Source organism: Choloepus didactylus, chromosome 6 (genome assembly GCF_015220235.1).
Source record: "Choloepus didactylus isolate mChoDid1 chromosome 6, mChoDid1.pri, whole genome shotgun sequence".
Classification (NCBI taxonomy): Eukaryota; Metazoa; Chordata; class Mammalia; order Pilosa; family Megalonychidae; genus Choloepus; species Choloepus didactylus.
Window position 1 is genome coordinate 86430034 of NC_051312.1, and position 15925 is coordinate 86445958.

A 15925-nucleotide genomic window follows, 5' to 3' on the forward strand; every position below is an offset into this window, starting at 1 on the left:
CCCTCTCCAGCCCCCCTGCCCCAGCCCAGCCCACCCCAAACCCCATCCTCTCCCCTGGACCCCTGCAGCGGCTTCCTCATTGGTTTCCCAGCCTCCAACCTTGCTTTTTCCAAGATCCAAAAGTGATCGAGCTAAAATCAGACTCCATCCTTCTTCCGCTCAAAAACCTTCCATGGCTCCTCCTTGTCCTCAGGATGAAGTCTGTGCCCCCCAGCCTGGCACGCACGGCCCTGCGTGAGTCTGCCTGCCACCCCTCCAGTCTCCTCTCTGACCAGGGCTGGGCACACCCCCTGCACTCCCAGCTTTTGCCCACCCTAGTCCCTCCCACCCTCTCGTCTGTGTTCTACTCATCCTTCAAGGACAGCCCAGACGTCGCAGGAAGCCTTCCAGACCCCCCGAGCTGACCCTGCTGCACTCCCAGTGCCCCTCCCTCCTTTGCCAGTTAACACTTGCTGCCCTACACCCCACCTTCTCCTGTAATGGCTTGGAGGAGACCAACAAGTTCCCATAAAACAAACAGAACTGGCAGGCAGTCAGACCAGAAGTTAGGGCAAAGAACAGAATGTCAAGGCCATATAGGCATGTATAGTTCATAGCACGGAGCGTCACACTGGCTCAGAGCTTCCTGGCAATCAAGGTGAAAAGGGTGACTCAGGCCGTTACTTAAATGACATTGTCAGGCAGAGGGAGGCAGACCAGGGGCAGTGCCCCAGGGACAGTGAGGCAGTGAACAGCACAGGAGACCACAGAAATCTCTTTGGGAGTTGGGGGGCTTCATCCAGAGGCAATGGCCTCAGCAGTGGTCCCACAGCACACCCTGTCTCTCATCCTGTCTATGAAGGTGAGAAATTTGTCCCTGGGCCTGCTCCCCAGGCCGGGCTCTCTCCAGTAGCACCAGCCCTGCCTCCTTCATCTTTCATTCTGCAGATGTCTGCCAAGTGCCCGCTGTGTGCCAGTCACTGTTCTAGGTGCTAAGGCTACAGTGGCGACTGAGAAGAGCTTATAATCCAGTGGGGTGCAGAGTAGCAGTAGGTACACACATAAAGAGACTACTTAATGCAAATAAGTGGTGTGAAGAAAAAATAGGGCAAGGGGAGAGAGTCATGGGGGTACTATTTGGATAAGATGGTCAGGGCTTATGTCTCAAGAACTGACATTTCAAGAGACCTGACTAAAGTGAGGGACTGAGCATGTGGACATTGGGGGAAATGCATTTAGGGCAGACGGAAGAGCAGGTGCCAAGGCCCTGGTGGGAGTGCACATGGCACACTATTTAGCAAGGAGGCCAGGAGAGCTGGGGCAGAGTGAGTAAGGGGCAGACGAGGTAGTGGGGTGGGGCGGCTGACTGGGCAGTGTGGTAAGGACTGTGGACTCTCCCTGGAGCTGGGGAGTTGCTGGAGAGCTGAGGCCTGAGGTGGGATGGAGCGTAAGCTTGGTCCTCCAACTTCCCACCATCCCCAGCTCCTAAAACCCACACCCAGCCTAGGACCCACACCCAAAGGGGACTCAGTAAAGGTTTCTTTAATCTCCAGGAAACACTGGCAGTGTTCTGCTCCAAAGTGCCTGCGTCCCACCCCTACCCCCGATCAGCCCACTTATTAAGCACCTACTAGGTACCAGACACCACATTCAGGAAGCCATCCAGGGAGACTCTGCCAGCGTCCTCTTGGCACCCTCACGGGTCCACCAGCCTGGCTGGCCCTGGCTTCCCCGGCCCTGCAGCCATGCCTGAATGCTAGGGGTCGGGGCGGGGTCTGGCGCAGCACCCACCTTCCCGGGCACGGCGGTCCTGCAGCACCTTGCCGGCGGAGGCAGTCTTGTAGAGGAAGCCGCTGTGGCTCACAGTGGGCAGGACAACTGAGTAGTGCTTTTCCAGGGGCTTCGTGGAGTCTGGCCGAGGTACCTCTTTGCAGAGGGAGGAGTGGTCAGTCAAGCCTGCCATCCAAGGTTGTCCCCACTTCTCCCCAACATGGGCTGGGCGTCCAGGCTTCCTTCCAGGTCACCAGCCCCAGCTCTCTGACTAGCATCGTCAGGCTCTCACTCCCACCTCCAGGGTTTCGCCCAAGTCATTTCTCCACCTCTCCCCACCGGCAGAGGTTCCACCCCATCCCCAAGGCCCAGCTCTAGTACCTCCCCTTCCAGGAAGCCTCCCCGCCTCCCCAGCCCACCCCACTCTCCCCGGTGGAGGCACAGGGCCAGGCACACTTGAATGACAGGGGCCTTGGCCAAACTTAATAATAATTCCCAGGAAGAGGTTCACTCCAGACAGCGCAAAGCCCAAGGAAGCAGCCTGGCTCTGGGCCTGCTCCCGGAAGTCAAGTAGTGAGGAGGTTCCACCCGCCTCCCCCGGCCCAGGCCAGCTGGGTGGTCTCCCATGTCTCCCTGGACACCTGGGCTTACTCCAGCCTGGTGCTCCCCACCCACCCATGGCCCTGTGCCCAGAGCCCTGGCCACTAAGCTCCACCCTCAGTCCTGCGATGTGGCCCCTGAGGCCCGGCCTGGGCTGTGACCAGTGCCGCTCACCCCCACTCACCCCTTCCTCACCCGCCCCAAGAGTGGGAGCCAAGTGGGACCCAACCCCAGTCTCTGACGGAGCCCGACCCCAGGCAGAGCAGCGGACAGGGCTGCCGTGGTGGGCCACCCCCCCACAGCCACACAGACACTCTGCACGTGCACAAACCCCAAAGCCCACAACATCCCTAGGTGTAAGGGAACACAGATCCACAGCATCTCAGAGACGCACAACGCTGGCAGAGGGACACCACCCAGAGCGGCCCACACTGCAGGTCAGGAAGGGACACCAGATGCAGAAACAGAGACACAAAGGGGCACACGTATGAAGAGAACTCCAGATGCACAAATGTACACCGATACACACCCACACAGACCCCAAAACACACACACTGTTGTGCCAGGGACCCTCCAGGAGCCGCAATCACAGCTTTAGGAGGGCAAGGAAATCGCAGCCTCATGGGGGATGCACAGCCCCTGGGGGACTCCCACTCAGATATCCCCTCCAGAGGGTCAGGCCCTGGCAGCAGGGAGGCCCCATCCCCCACGGCGGACAGTCCCACCAAGCCGCTCACCCGTGGTCCGGTTGTTCCGAAGGAATTCCATCTGCAGTGTCTGCCCCGCCTGCTCGGCGAGAGCCAGGGGCGTGGAGGCCTCAGGGTCCCCTGAGAAGCAGCTGACCCCAGCCCCACAGCCCAGGAGCGCCTGGGTCTCAGCCAGGTCTGTGGTGGTGACCGCGGCACACAGGGCCTGGGAGGAGAGGAGGGTCAGCCCGAGCTGGGAGCGAGGGGTCACGGGGAAGGGGGGTGTGGGGCAGGAGAGGGAGGAAGAGGGAGGGGTCACCCAGGTCTGGGGAGGGCCCATGCTCAGAATGAAATAGAGAACAGGGAGGAAGAAAGACAGAGGAAGAGGAAGGAGGAAGGGAGAGTGGGCAGGGGCGGCTGAGCTGAGGCTGGGGGCCCCAGCTGCCCTGGCCTCACCCTGCTGGCGTCCTGGACAGGGCTGCTCAGTTGAGCCAGTTCTCTAGAGAATCTCAAGCTCTCTCTTGCCTTGTGGAGGGATGGAGGAGGGTGCTTTACAGCTAATTCCTCCCACATTTGAATTCCTCACCGCCTGCCCAGTCGTCTCAACCAATGGGAGTTGCCGCCCCTCCTGGCTGGCTCACTAGACTGGGCTGGGGGCCGGACGCCTGGGTCCCTGGGAGGTGGAGGCCTGCCTGGCTCCCCACTAGGTTTCTAGCTGAACCAAGCCTGCCTGGGTGGGGCTGCTTGGGGGCAGGGCTGGAGGCCAATTAGAGGTCATGAGTGGCATCCCCCTGTCTCCAAGCAGGCTGCCTCCTGCTCAGGCCAGTCAGATCAGGTCCCAAAGGCTTGGCTCCCAGCCTGTCAGGGCCTGGGGCCCATACGGGGCCTCATCTTGAGTGGGGTGGGGAGGGGGGGTGCGTTGGAGCAGCCCAGCTGTTTTTCATGAGCCTGACAGGAAATAGCATCCCCATCGAGTTCACTCCTTTTGGCAGGATTCAGAAGCAGGACAGGGTGCAGGAGACAGAGGAATCGGGAGGGGTGGGGAGAGAGGCAGACAGATGCTGGGGAATGTGGCCTTCGCCCAAGGGTCAAGCCTGGCTCCTCCTTGCTCGCCCCCAAAACTCCATGTGGCTTGGGCAGGGACCTTCCACCCTCTGAGCCTCAGTTTCCCCATATGCCAGCTCATTGCTCTGAACTGGTAGAAGAGATAGTTTGAGACAGGGTGAGGAGTGGGGTGGCAGGCAAGAAAGGGGGTCCTGCCCGTGGTCTTAAGGGGCCCCAGAGGCGCAGTGCCCTGACCTTGTCCAGCTCCTCCTGGTTGCCAAAGAGCGGGTGGTAGCAGCGGTACTTGCCCTCGCGGTACTTGGCCTCCAGGTGGCGCCGCCGGGCGCCTGGGCTGCTGCTGGGATGCAGGGCCTCACTGGGGGGCACATTGGCTGCCCAGAAGCGGTTCCCAGCCGCATTGCCCAGCTGTAAGAAGAGCTGCAGGTATGGGCAAGATGTCAGATGGGGCAGCCTATGGCCAGGGGCAATGCGAAGCAAAATCTTGGTTTCTGAGGTTGTCAGGTGAGGGGATGGGAGAGTCAGGCCATCCGCCCACTTTCCCAGTGGTGAAGCTGAGGAGCAGCCTGGCCTGGTGGTAGCTGTGGGTGTCCCCCTCACTGGCTGTGGGTTCTGAGCCCAGTTCCTTGACTCAGTGACAGGACAAGAGGCAGACAGGCTGACAGGTGGTTGTCCCAGGCCTGGCACCTGGCTGGGATGCCTTGCTCTTGCCCCACCCAGTCCCACATCTGGAACTTTGCATTCCTGAGGCTATCACGGCAGGGAGCAGGGGTTCTATCCTGCCTGCGAATGTGGGGGTGGGCAGGGATTTTATAAACATCTCTTGACTTTCTTCTCTGGCCTTCAGGGAAGAGGGGTGGGGCTGATCTGGGGGAAGCCCAGGGGTCCTGCATTCAGGGAACTGGTCTATTCTTTCTTCCATTCTGCTGACCATTCATGCCACAGCCATTTCCTAGGCCCCTCCACTTTGCCTCTTTGTCAGGCCCTCTGTGGGGTGCTAGGGTCACAGCAGAGAATAAAGCAGGTACAGTTCCTACCATCTTCTGAGGGTCGTGTGGAAGGGGTGGGATCTGAGACCCCCTGGGCCACCAACTCCTGTGACTTTAGCCAAGTCTAGGCGTCACGATCCTCATCTGTAAACTGGGGGGGCCCTGACTGGTAAGTCCCTGGGTCCAGCCTCCTCTGGCATGTTCTCCCCTGTAACTACCATATACACCTGAGAACCCCAAGTACACAGGCACAAATGATCATCTATGTGTGTGCCCCCAAACGTACATATTCATGAATGCCAGTGCATGTGAGAACACATGAAATGCAGGAGAAGAGGCCCTGAGAGGGTGTGCAAGGCAGGGGAGCAAGCTGGGGCCAGCCAGGCAGCAGGGGGAAAGGGGCAGGGCCTGGTGGTGAGTATGGGTTTGCTGGGTAAAGTCCTATCCAAGGCCTCAGTTTCCACATCTGTACAACGAGATGGGAGTTGGACTAGATCAGGATCAGCAAATTCTTTCTGTACAGGGCTAAATAGATATTTTAGGCTCTGCAGGATACACAGTCCCTGTTGCATTTTATTTTTTTAAAAAAACCTTAAAAATGTAAAAACATGCTTAGCTCACAGGCCATAGTTTGCTGACTCTGCCAAAAACTGGCTTTTTCAAAATCTCCTCCTCTAATATGATCCCAAATGTCTCTTCTGGCTCCAAGGTGCTGGGGGTGGTGAGCTGGGGAGGGAGGGGTCTTCGGAAGACCCAGGAAGCAGCTGAAGGGGCAGCCCCAGGTGCAGCTGGCAAGTAGGGGCATCCCTACCTCAATGAGGGTTTCCGTCCACACTTTCCGGTCCATCTTCAGGCTCCGCACCTTGGAGATGCCAGCCCCCAGGCCACGATGCTCCCCTGCAGACGGGGGCCAGAGGCAGGGTCATCCTGGGCCCTCCCCTTCACAAAGGCACTCACCCACCCCCAGAGCCCACCCAGGGGCAGAGAGGGACCCACAGCCCAGGCCTGCAGCTGCAGCTCCCACACTGCTGTGGAATCCAGCCACGCACTCCTGCCTCCTGTGCTACGGTACCGGTACCGAGTCCCTCCTGCCTCCCCACCTGGCTCCCTACAGCCATGCTGGACCCCCTGCAGGTCAATCTCCACTTAGCCCCCAGAGTGACCTCTTTAAAATGCAAATCCCCTCACTTTGAATCTTGCTGCTTTAGAACCTCTCAAAGCTCCCCAGAATTAGATCCTTACCAGCCTTCCCCCTCCCATCTCATCGCAAGCCACCACTGCTCCCACACCCCTGCACACACTCTCCTAACTGTCCATGCTTATTCTTGCCTTGGGGCCTTTGCGCTCACTGTTCTCTCTATCTGGACTCTTTTCCCATCTACACATGGCTGGCTCCTTCTTGCTGATGCATCTATTGGTTCATATATGTGTGTCCTGACTCTCCCCACTAGAACAGAAGTTCGATGCGAGCAGGAACCTTGAATGTCTGCTTTAGGGCTCTATCCTCAGCTGAGAACAAAGCCTGGCACACCGTGGCAAGGAAGGGGAGATGGGGAGTTGGGGCTGGGGGCACTAGTGAGGGCCTGGCCCCAGCTTCAGCCTCGCCCCTCTCTGCACCTGGTCCACTGCAGCCCTCACCACCCAGCCATGAACCTGATGCCTCCCTACCCCCGCCTCGGACAGACAGGTCATTGTTTTCCTGTGCTGGCCCTCCTAGCCCAAGCCTCCTAGACATTTGCCCAGACATCCCACAGGTCTCAGAGGTCTTCACGGAGTTCAGTGACTTCCCCCAGACCTGATCCTCCCCTTGGATCCCCATCCCCACCTCAGAGGACGGCACCTCCAACCACCCAGAGCCACCACCTGGGCATTGTCGGTTCCCATGAGGGCTAAATCTCCAGCATCTAGCACAGTATCTGTCACATAGTAGACCCTCAATAAACATTGGTTGAATGGATGAATGAATCTTGGGTTTCACCTTTTCTTTCTCACTCTCCTCATCCAAACCACTGAGACCTTTCAACCATAGATCCCCTTCGTCTCTTGAATACTCTCTATCCTCTCTCCGGGCCAGGCCTCCTCCTCCTCTCTCTCCTGGATCCTGCAGCAGCCTCCCCCCTGGTCTCCAGGCTCACCCCCTCCAATCTGGCTTCCACCCACCAGCCAGCATCTGACCCACAAATCTGACCACATCCCTCTTCTGCTTAAAGCCCAGCTCTTCCTCTATCCCCTTCCCATGCCCACCAGCTCCTCTCTGCCTGCAAGGCCCTGCCTGGCCTGGCCCCTGCCACCCCACCCCACCCGCCTGGCCTCTCCCAACTCTTCTGACATGATGGAGGCACTGGACCCCAATGGGCCTGGGCTCGAATCCGGACTCACTCACCCACCAGCTGACCCCAAACATGCCTCTGCACCTCAGTTTTCCCACCCATGAAGTAGGAAGATGAATCCCTGCCTTACAATGCTGTGTAAGGACTGAAGGTTAAGCACAGTGGGAAAAGCTTGGCATACAGGAAGAACTTCATAAATGTGGCTCTTCTGACTTCCTGTCTTATTTCCAGCCCCTCCAGCCAGACAGGCCACCCGCCATCCCAACACATCAGCTCTGTCAGGCGACTGCTTCCTCTGCCCGGGGCCACCCCCACACACCTGCACAGCGCTTGCAGATGACAACGCAGAGGTTGATGGAGGCCCAGTCGGGCTGGGCAGCCCCGCAGTCAGCACAGAACCTGTTGGGGGCCACAGCCCAGATACGCTCGGCCACCTCCGAGGTGGACAGGGCCTCGGCAATAGCTCCCTGCATGGCCTCCAGCCACTGTTCCTTCTCCAGCTCCGAATCAGCAGAGAAGCTGGGGACACAGGAGTGAGGGCTAAGGTGGGAAAGGGCTCAGAGGGACTGGGGGCAGCAGGAGGAAACACAGCATGAAATGGGGGGGCAAGGCATTGGGGACTCACAGTCAGAAGAGGGAGGCATCCTGGGTCTGGTGGAAAGGTAGGTATGGACGAAGGCAAGGATGACATGAACCCGAGAGAGTATGGGGACTGGGGGATCCTGGAGAGGGGTCTGCCTCAGCCCTGGGAGTAGAGAAGGCTGCTGGGAAGAAATGATGCCTGAGCTAAAACGTGACAGATAAGGAGGACTTAGTCAGGTGAAGAGGTGGAAGGGAGTTCTGGACAGAAGGAACAGCATGTGCAAAGTGGCAGGGTGGCAGACAGGTATTCCAGGTACTGCGGGCAGGATGGGCAGATGGCAGAGAAGAGGTTGGGAGACGGACAGGGGCAGGCCTGTGCCAGGCAGAGGAAGTCGAAATGCACCCTGAAGGCTACAGGGAACCTGTAGAGGGTTTAAGTGGGGAGAAGACATCTTAAAAAGACCCTTCTGGCTCGTTACTGCAGAGGCTAAACTTGCATATAATTGTGCCCACGAGTCTCCCCGAGTGCCTCTTTGTTGCTCAGATGTGGTCCTCTCTCCCTCTAACTAAGCCAACTTGGCAGGTGAACTCACTGCCCTCCCCCCTACGTGGGACCTGACTCCCAGGGGTGTAAATCTCCCTGGCAACACAGGATATGACTCCTGGGGATGAATCTGGACCCAACATCGTGGGATTGAGAATATCTTCTTGACCGAAAGGGAGATGCAAAATGAGACGAAATAGTTTCAGTGGCTGAGAGATTTCAAATGGAGTTGAGAGGTCCCTCTGGTGGGCATTCTTATGCACTATATAGATAACACCTCTGTTTTAATGTATTGGAATAGCTAGAAGTAAATACCTGAAACTATCAAACTCCAACCCAGTAGTCTGGACTCCTGAAGACGATTGTATAGTAATGTAGATTACAAGGGGTGATAGTGTGATTGTGAAAGCCTTGTGGATCACACTCCCTTTATCCAGAATATGGATGGATGAGTAGAAAAATGGGGACAAAAACTAAATGAAAAATAGGGTGGGATGGGGGAATGATTTGAGTGTTCTTTTTGACTTTTATTTTTTATTCTTATTCTGATTCTTTCTGATGTAAGGAAAATGTTCATAAATAGATAATGGTGATGAACGCATAACTATATGGTGGTACTGTGAACAGTTGATTGTACACCATGGATGACTGTATGGTATGTGAATATATTTCAATAAAACTGAATTTAATTAAAAAAAAAAAAACAAAAAAACCCTGCTGGTGGTCAAGGGCAGCAGAGTGAGGAGGCTCAGACAGGCAGCCACAGGGTGAGGAGACAGGCACCTCCATCCCAGAAGGAGAAGGGCAGCTTTGCACATTATGCAAGAAGAAACAATGGGAGACAGTGAGGGTGCGGGTGCCGAGGGAGGGAGGGGCTCACCTGAAGATGCGGTAGGGCGTGGTGAGGTCAAAGCTGCGCCGGTCGGCTTCCTTCACGTTGCCCAGGCTCATGTCGATGAAGGTGATGCCGATGCCCAGGTGGTACTCCTGGCAGCGGGGATGGCAGGTGAGGCTTGGGGGCTGGGCCCAAGGCCCAGGGAAGGGGGTGGGGGGCTAGGAAGAGCCAAGGAAGGAGCTAGGGAGGACTCAAGAATCTGGGCTCAGGGGCTGGGTAGGCAAGAGGTAGGGGGCTCAGGAGCCGGGGCAGGGATCAGGGACAGACAGTGCTCAGGGGATGGGGTTAGAACAGGGATGGGAAGTGGGGTTAGAACAGGGATGGGAAGTGGGGGCAAACAAGTAGTTGGGCTCAGTGCGAGGAAGAGGAGGGGGAGGAAAGGGGAGGGCTTGGGTCCAGGGTGTGCCCGGGGTAGACTGAGGGGCCAGGTCAAGGAAGGGGAGGGATTGCATGGCCCGGCCGACCCCCTCGCACCTCCAGATTCTTGTAGAGTTGCACTTTATCCCCAACCACAGCCACATACAGCTTATTCTTGAAGCCACGTAGCTCCAAGCTGCCGACGCGGTCGGGTGGCTCTGGGCCGCGAACTCCCAAGGGCCAGGAACTAGACAGGCGGGCCTGGGCACGCTGCTCGGCCACTGCCTGCTGCAGGGCCTGCATCCACTCCTTCCGCTCGGCTGCAGGCCAAGACCAGGGAGTGAGCCAGAGCTCAGCTGGGCCGGTACCCCCTGGGATCCCTGGGCCCAAGCGCCTCCGCCTGAAAGTCCACACAGACCAGCCCACCCAGCACCCTGCCCAAGTTCTCTGACTAGGAAAAGCTCAGGCTCCAAGCCCAGCTGTCCCCCTGTATGTGGGACTGTGAGGTACTGAGAACCTAGTGAGTGTCTACACAAAGAGCCTGAGGCAGACGGGGCCCCCTTCCCACTCCCACTGCACTCCTTTACGTTTTTTTGGGGGGGCGGTGGTGCAGAGGGGGGTAAGTGCAGATGTGCCCTGGTTCCCATCCCTGCCTTACATGGCTGCACTGCCAGTCTTCTCTATGACCTCCGCAATCCTGTCTCTTCCCACACTCCCCACTCCTACCATCGCTCTCCGCCCGGAAGGCAAAGGTCCGGTTGTTTGTGATCACTTCGAACTTCTGGTCCCCAATGGCAGCCACACGGGAGATGCAGGTCACAGAGACAAAGCGCTTGGAGTAGGCATCCTGGGAGGGTGACAGTTGGAAGTGGGCCTGCAGGGGCCCAGCCCTCCCTGACTTCCCTCAGCCTCAGTCCTTGGCCCTTACGCTGACCCTGACTACGGCCCACGGTGGGCTGATGGGAAAGGTGGACCCGGTTTGAGGAGTCAGACTGGGGCTCTAATGAGGCCTTGTCTAGGGGAACGGGGTGCCCTCTGCCTGGGTCCAGTTTTGGGGTTCAGTCTAGGGCCAGGTTCAGGTCAGGCTGCAGCAGGGGTCAGGTCGGGGACCCGTGTGGCCCTCACCTTGTTACTGTCAAAGTATTGCAGGTAATCAGCATCCAGTCTCACCCATCGCTTCTGGTAGATATACGATCTGGAGAGGGAGAAGCAGAGGCAGAGGGATAACAGAGCACAGGACAGGGGATTAGGGGAGAGGTTCCAGGATCGCCCCAGCCCTCTCTAGAGGCCACACACAAAGTTAGGAACAGCCAGGTTCCAGGGAGAAAGGACCCCAAATGGCCACTGGGAAGAAGATGGACTTTAGTCTACAGCAAGAACAACTGAAATCAGACACAAAGTAGGACTTCCCAATTTTAAAGGCAATAAAACCCTGGTGGGGACAGTCTGCCCAGAGGGAGATCTGCTAAATAACGTTGGGCCCCCCTGATTTTTGGAACCATGACACCTGTAGCACTGCCCGCCCCCATGGTGCAGGCCTCACTCACCCCTGCGGTGGGTTCTTGTCCAACCAACCAGCCTTGATGACTGGTGTGATGGCGGTGGGGCCCCTGGGCAGCCTGTCCATGGGGTGCAGCAGGAGCTCAGGGACCAGGGGGCTGCTGGGTAAGGGCAAGCTCAGGCTGCTGGTGTGCCATCCACCGCTGGGGGAAGATGAGGGAGAATGAAGGGGGCCAGGGCCAATGTGTTCATTCCCTGGGGTCAGGGCCGAGGAGATGGAGGGTGGAGCGGGGCTGGGTTTGGGGAAGGAGGCACACTTACTTGGGGAGGTCCTCGTAGGCATGGTCATCCGCATCCTCATCCCCTTGGTCGTCCCCGGACAGCTCCTCCCCCTCGCTCAGCAAACTGGCCACACGCACGGCCCGTGGGACTCGGCTCAGAGGGGGCTCCTCCTGCCCCTCCCAGACCCACTCAGCGTCATGCTTCCCCTTAGGCCACAGGTCACACCCACCCAGGGGCTGCCACACACCCCTCTGTCCACTCCGTCTGGACACACACGACTCAGCACTTTTACTTCTGTTTCCTCACACCCCTCCCTCACCAAGAGACCAACGGGAACCCAGGCAGACAGGGCCACAGGGACAGAGAATCAGTACAGACATGGACCTGGGAAAGAGACACAGACAGAACGATAAAGGGATGGAGAAAGAGACTCAAAGACAGGGAGACAAGACACACTCAGAGAGAGAGAGTGACATGGGAACACAGAAAGTGAAACAAAGACAGCCAGCCAGACAGAGGGACAGATACTCCAAGTCAGATGCACTCCGAACACAGAAACAGACAGAGAGAGGAGAGACCACATACTCTATGCAGATGCAGCTGGCGACGGGAGCCAAAGCCCCAGACCAGAGCCCCCCAGACTCCCAGCCTAGAGTTCTGAGGTTACATTTGACCCCTGACCTCTGTTTGGCCAGACAGTGAAGATGGGGAGGACAACTCTCCTGGGAAATTGGCAGCCCCTTTCTGTTGTTTTGGTCCTTGGGATGGGGGCCCTTGAGTACCCCCGGAGCCTCAGGGTCTGAAAGGCAGCTGAGCAGCCCTCCCCCATGACTGACAGACAGAGCAAGCCCTAACCACTGCCCTGCCCCACCTTCTTGGTCATCACGCTGGCTGGGGCCCCCGGGCCCTCCTCTGGGAGCTCATCATAGTCAGAGTCGTCTGGGGAGAAACAGGGGTGGGGGGAGAGTCAGAAGCAAGGATCCTGGCCTCCTCTCTGGGGGCAACTCAACCTGGCTTCACAAAGGCCTGAGAGAGTGCAAGAAAGAGTCCCACCCCAATCTCAGCCTGGCTTTCAAAAAAAGGCGCAGGGAACAGGAAATGCTATTTATACTGTCAGGGCCTCACGGGACAGCACAGAGGGGCAGACCAAGGAGTGGCCAGGCTACCACAGGAAGGCTAACCAGACAACAAGCTTGGGAGGTGCAGTGGGGACTGTCCAAAAAAGGCTGTAAGGCAGCAAGAGGTGGACAATCCCAGGAAAAGCAAATCACACACGACCACGGAGAATAGTTGACCCTTTAAACCATGGCTAACTCAGAAAGTCTGCCATGCCCCCGTACTTCACAGGGCAAAGGGGTGGGTGCTGTCTCCATGGTGAGAAAAATGATGCTCAGAGAGTCTGAGTGATTTGCCCAGAGTCACACAGAGGTGTGTGGCAGGGTCAGAAGGGAATGACTCCATGTCCTGGCCTGACAGAACGGGGAGTGGGGTCCTCACATACTCTAGAGGGGCCCAATCCCACACAGCCCACCCAGAGCCCTGCCCCCCGCTGTGGCACTCACCAAACTCAGGGAGCAAGTGGACAGGCTTCGGGGGGATCTCCGGGGGGCTGGGAGGTGGAGACAGGGGCTCGGGAGGCCCCTGGGGGAGGCTGGCTGGGGGCTCCTCAGGCTTTGGCTGGGGAGGGGATGACGGCAGTGGCAGCAATAACTCTTCCTCCTTGGAGGGAAGGCTGGGAATGGAACAGAAGTTGGGCACCAAGGGGTTAGCTGAGGGTGGATGAGTCACTGGGCCAGCATCACCCAGCTAGAGGGTGACGGAACCAGGACCCAAATCCACTGAGCTCCCACATCACCCGAGCTGCAGTGAAATGCATTTGTTCTACACTCACACGGACAGGAGCCCTTCCACCTCCTCACCTCACTGCCCTGCGCAAAACTCCTGCTGGTCTCCCAAAGCCTACAGGAAGCAGGTGCCCTCCTCGGACTGCACGAGCCGGCCCCGTGTGGCTGTGGCAGGGTCACCTGCACCCAGTGTTCCAGTCAAATGTATCCACTGGTCTGTGTTCTCGAAAAGGGAGAACCAGAACTGAGGGGGTGGGACAGGGAAGGCTACCTGGAGAAGGTGATATCTGAACTGAGCTTTTAAAAAGATTGTGGTAAAATAAATACAAGATAAAATTTGCCATTTTAACCATTTTTTAAGTGTACAATCTGGTGGCACTAATTATATTTACAATGTTGTGCAACCATTGCCACTATTTCCAAAGTTTGTCATCACTCCAAACAGACACTCTGTACCCATTAAGCAATAACTCCCCATTCTCCACTCCCCCCAGCCCTGGTAGCCTCGCGTCTACTTTCTGTCTCTATGAATTTTGAACCAGGCCTTTAAGGTGGGAAGGCATTTGTTGGCAAAGGGGTGGGACAGGATTGAAACGGTCAGCATGGAGGCTGAGGGCACAGCCTAGAGCTTGGAAGCCAAGTTTTGAGGCCCTAAGTCAAGGGTTTCTGACGTAAGACCACGTTCCCTCTTGCCCCAGACTTGGATATTCACCACTTCCTGAAGACTCCTTGTCCCACCACACTCTTTTCCCGTGACACTGGCTCCTCATCTCTGCTACCACATCCACCAGGCCAGTTTGGGGCCCCCGGCTCCCCCGGCTGTAGTGCTCCCGCCTGCCCTGCCCCACCACTGAGCACAGTGCTCCTCTCGGGCAGAGTGATCCTGAAGGGCTTTGGTCTCTGGGAACTGGGTTTGAATTTTGCTTCCGCCTCTTAGCGTCCTGGGGCCTCAATTTCTGTATCTGAGCCTCATTTTCCTCTTCTATAAAACGGGGGCTAAATTACTGACCTGGCAGGTTGGAGGATGAACCGGGACAGGCAAGGCTACCTGGAGGAGGTGATGTCTAAACTGAGCTTTTAAAAAGATTGTGGTAAAAAAAATACAAGATAAAATTTGCCATTTTAACCATTTTAACTGTTTGGCCTGTGTTACGTCCCAGCACACAGGCTGCTCAGTGATCACCAGCTGGAACAAGGCACCTGAGCCCTGGAGGCCTGGCCCCGCCAGCTGACCCTGCCAGCATCCTGCAGGGGCCATGGAGGAGCAGCAGAGGGGACGGGCAGCTTCTCCTGCTGGTTATTCTCACCCTGGTCTGTGCCCCAAGGTTCCTGTGTGACTACCACAAAAGGTGAGAGGAAGCGGCTGGGTCAGCCCAAGGCACAGTCACCCAGGCCTTGGCGCATGCTGTTGTCTTTACCAGAAATATTCTTCTCCCTGCCCTGTTCTGTGAAGAACATCCATTCATGCCTAACCCCAAACTAAAGCCTCCCATCTCTGTAAAACTTCCCTAATCCAACCCTCCTTTATGCTCCCATAGCCCCGGACACACTTCCCCCATTAGGAGCTTACACCAATTATTCCAGGTAACATCTTTAAAGTATATCCTTTGTGCAAGTACTGTGCAAGTGTCTGAGCCAAGATTTGAACCCTGGCCTCTGACTCTGAAGTCTATGTGCTTCTTAGAACATGTGGCTATTTCCCATATCACCAGGCCCTGCAACTGACTCTTCTCCACATGTGGGTCAAAGGTGAACAAAACCCTCGCCTCTCCTGTGTGAGGATTTGAACTTCAGTTAGCTTTCCAGCTTTGTTCCCCTAGAAATCTGCTAAAGGCAGGTTTGTAAACCACGTTACTAGGCAACACTGCCTGTGGCAAAAATGGCCTGATTGGAGAACTGCGTCTGCACTGGGAGAAACTATAAATGAACTCTATAGACAATGGAAACTTTGGGCTTCCTGGGTGAGGTGACTTGTAACTGGGCATGTCCGCTGCAGGGACCTGAAGGCATGCCGGCAGAGTTATAAAAAATATTGGCGGAGTTCCTCCAGCGGTGACGGGCGCGCTTCCTACCCGTGGATGGAGTTTGCTGGACGTGGGGGTTGTGTTGCTTCCTCATGGTTACTCCTCCAGGAAAGCAGGTAGAAAGCCAGGAACTGCATGGACTGGACACCACAGAGCAATCTGACTTTGGGCATACTTCATACAACACTCATGAAAACGTGGAACTGCTGAGATCAGCGAAATCTGTAAGTTTTTGCGGCCAGGGGACCCGCGTCCCTCCCTGCCAGGCTCAGTCCCGTGGGAGGAGGGGCTGTCAGCTCCGGGAAGGAGAAGGGAGAACTGCAGTGGCAGCCCTTATCGGAAACTCATTCTGCTGATCCAAACTCCAACCATAGATAGACGGAGACCAGACACCAAAGAATCTGAGAGCAGCCAGCCCAGCAGAGAGGAGACAGGCATAGAAAAAAAACAACACAAAAAACTCCAAAATAAAAGCGGAGGA

General features: G+C 56.9%; 1 protein-coding gene across 1 annotated transcript in view; it reads right to left on the reverse strand.

Annotated features, from left to right (window-relative positions):
• The window catches only part of ARAP1 (ArfGAP with RhoGAP domain, ankyrin repeat and PH domain 1), a 74190-nt gene that overhangs the window by 13472 nt on the left and 44793 nt on the right, over nucleotides 1-15925 (reverse strand). The window contains 13 exon segments of the mRNA XM_037840534.1: nucleotides 1771-1905; nucleotides 3087-3261; nucleotides 4335-4517; nucleotides 5898-5983; nucleotides 7736-7935; nucleotides 9423-9529; nucleotides 9912-10114; nucleotides 10521-10641; nucleotides 10920-10989; nucleotides 11342-11497; nucleotides 11616-11746; nucleotides 12448-12515; nucleotides 13139-13308. Coding sequence (XP_037696462.1) covers nucleotides 1771-1905; nucleotides 3087-3261; nucleotides 4335-4517; nucleotides 5898-5983; nucleotides 7736-7935; nucleotides 9423-9529; nucleotides 9912-10114; nucleotides 10521-10641; nucleotides 10920-10989; nucleotides 11342-11497; nucleotides 11616-11746; nucleotides 12448-12515; nucleotides 13139-13308 — 1805 coding nt within the window.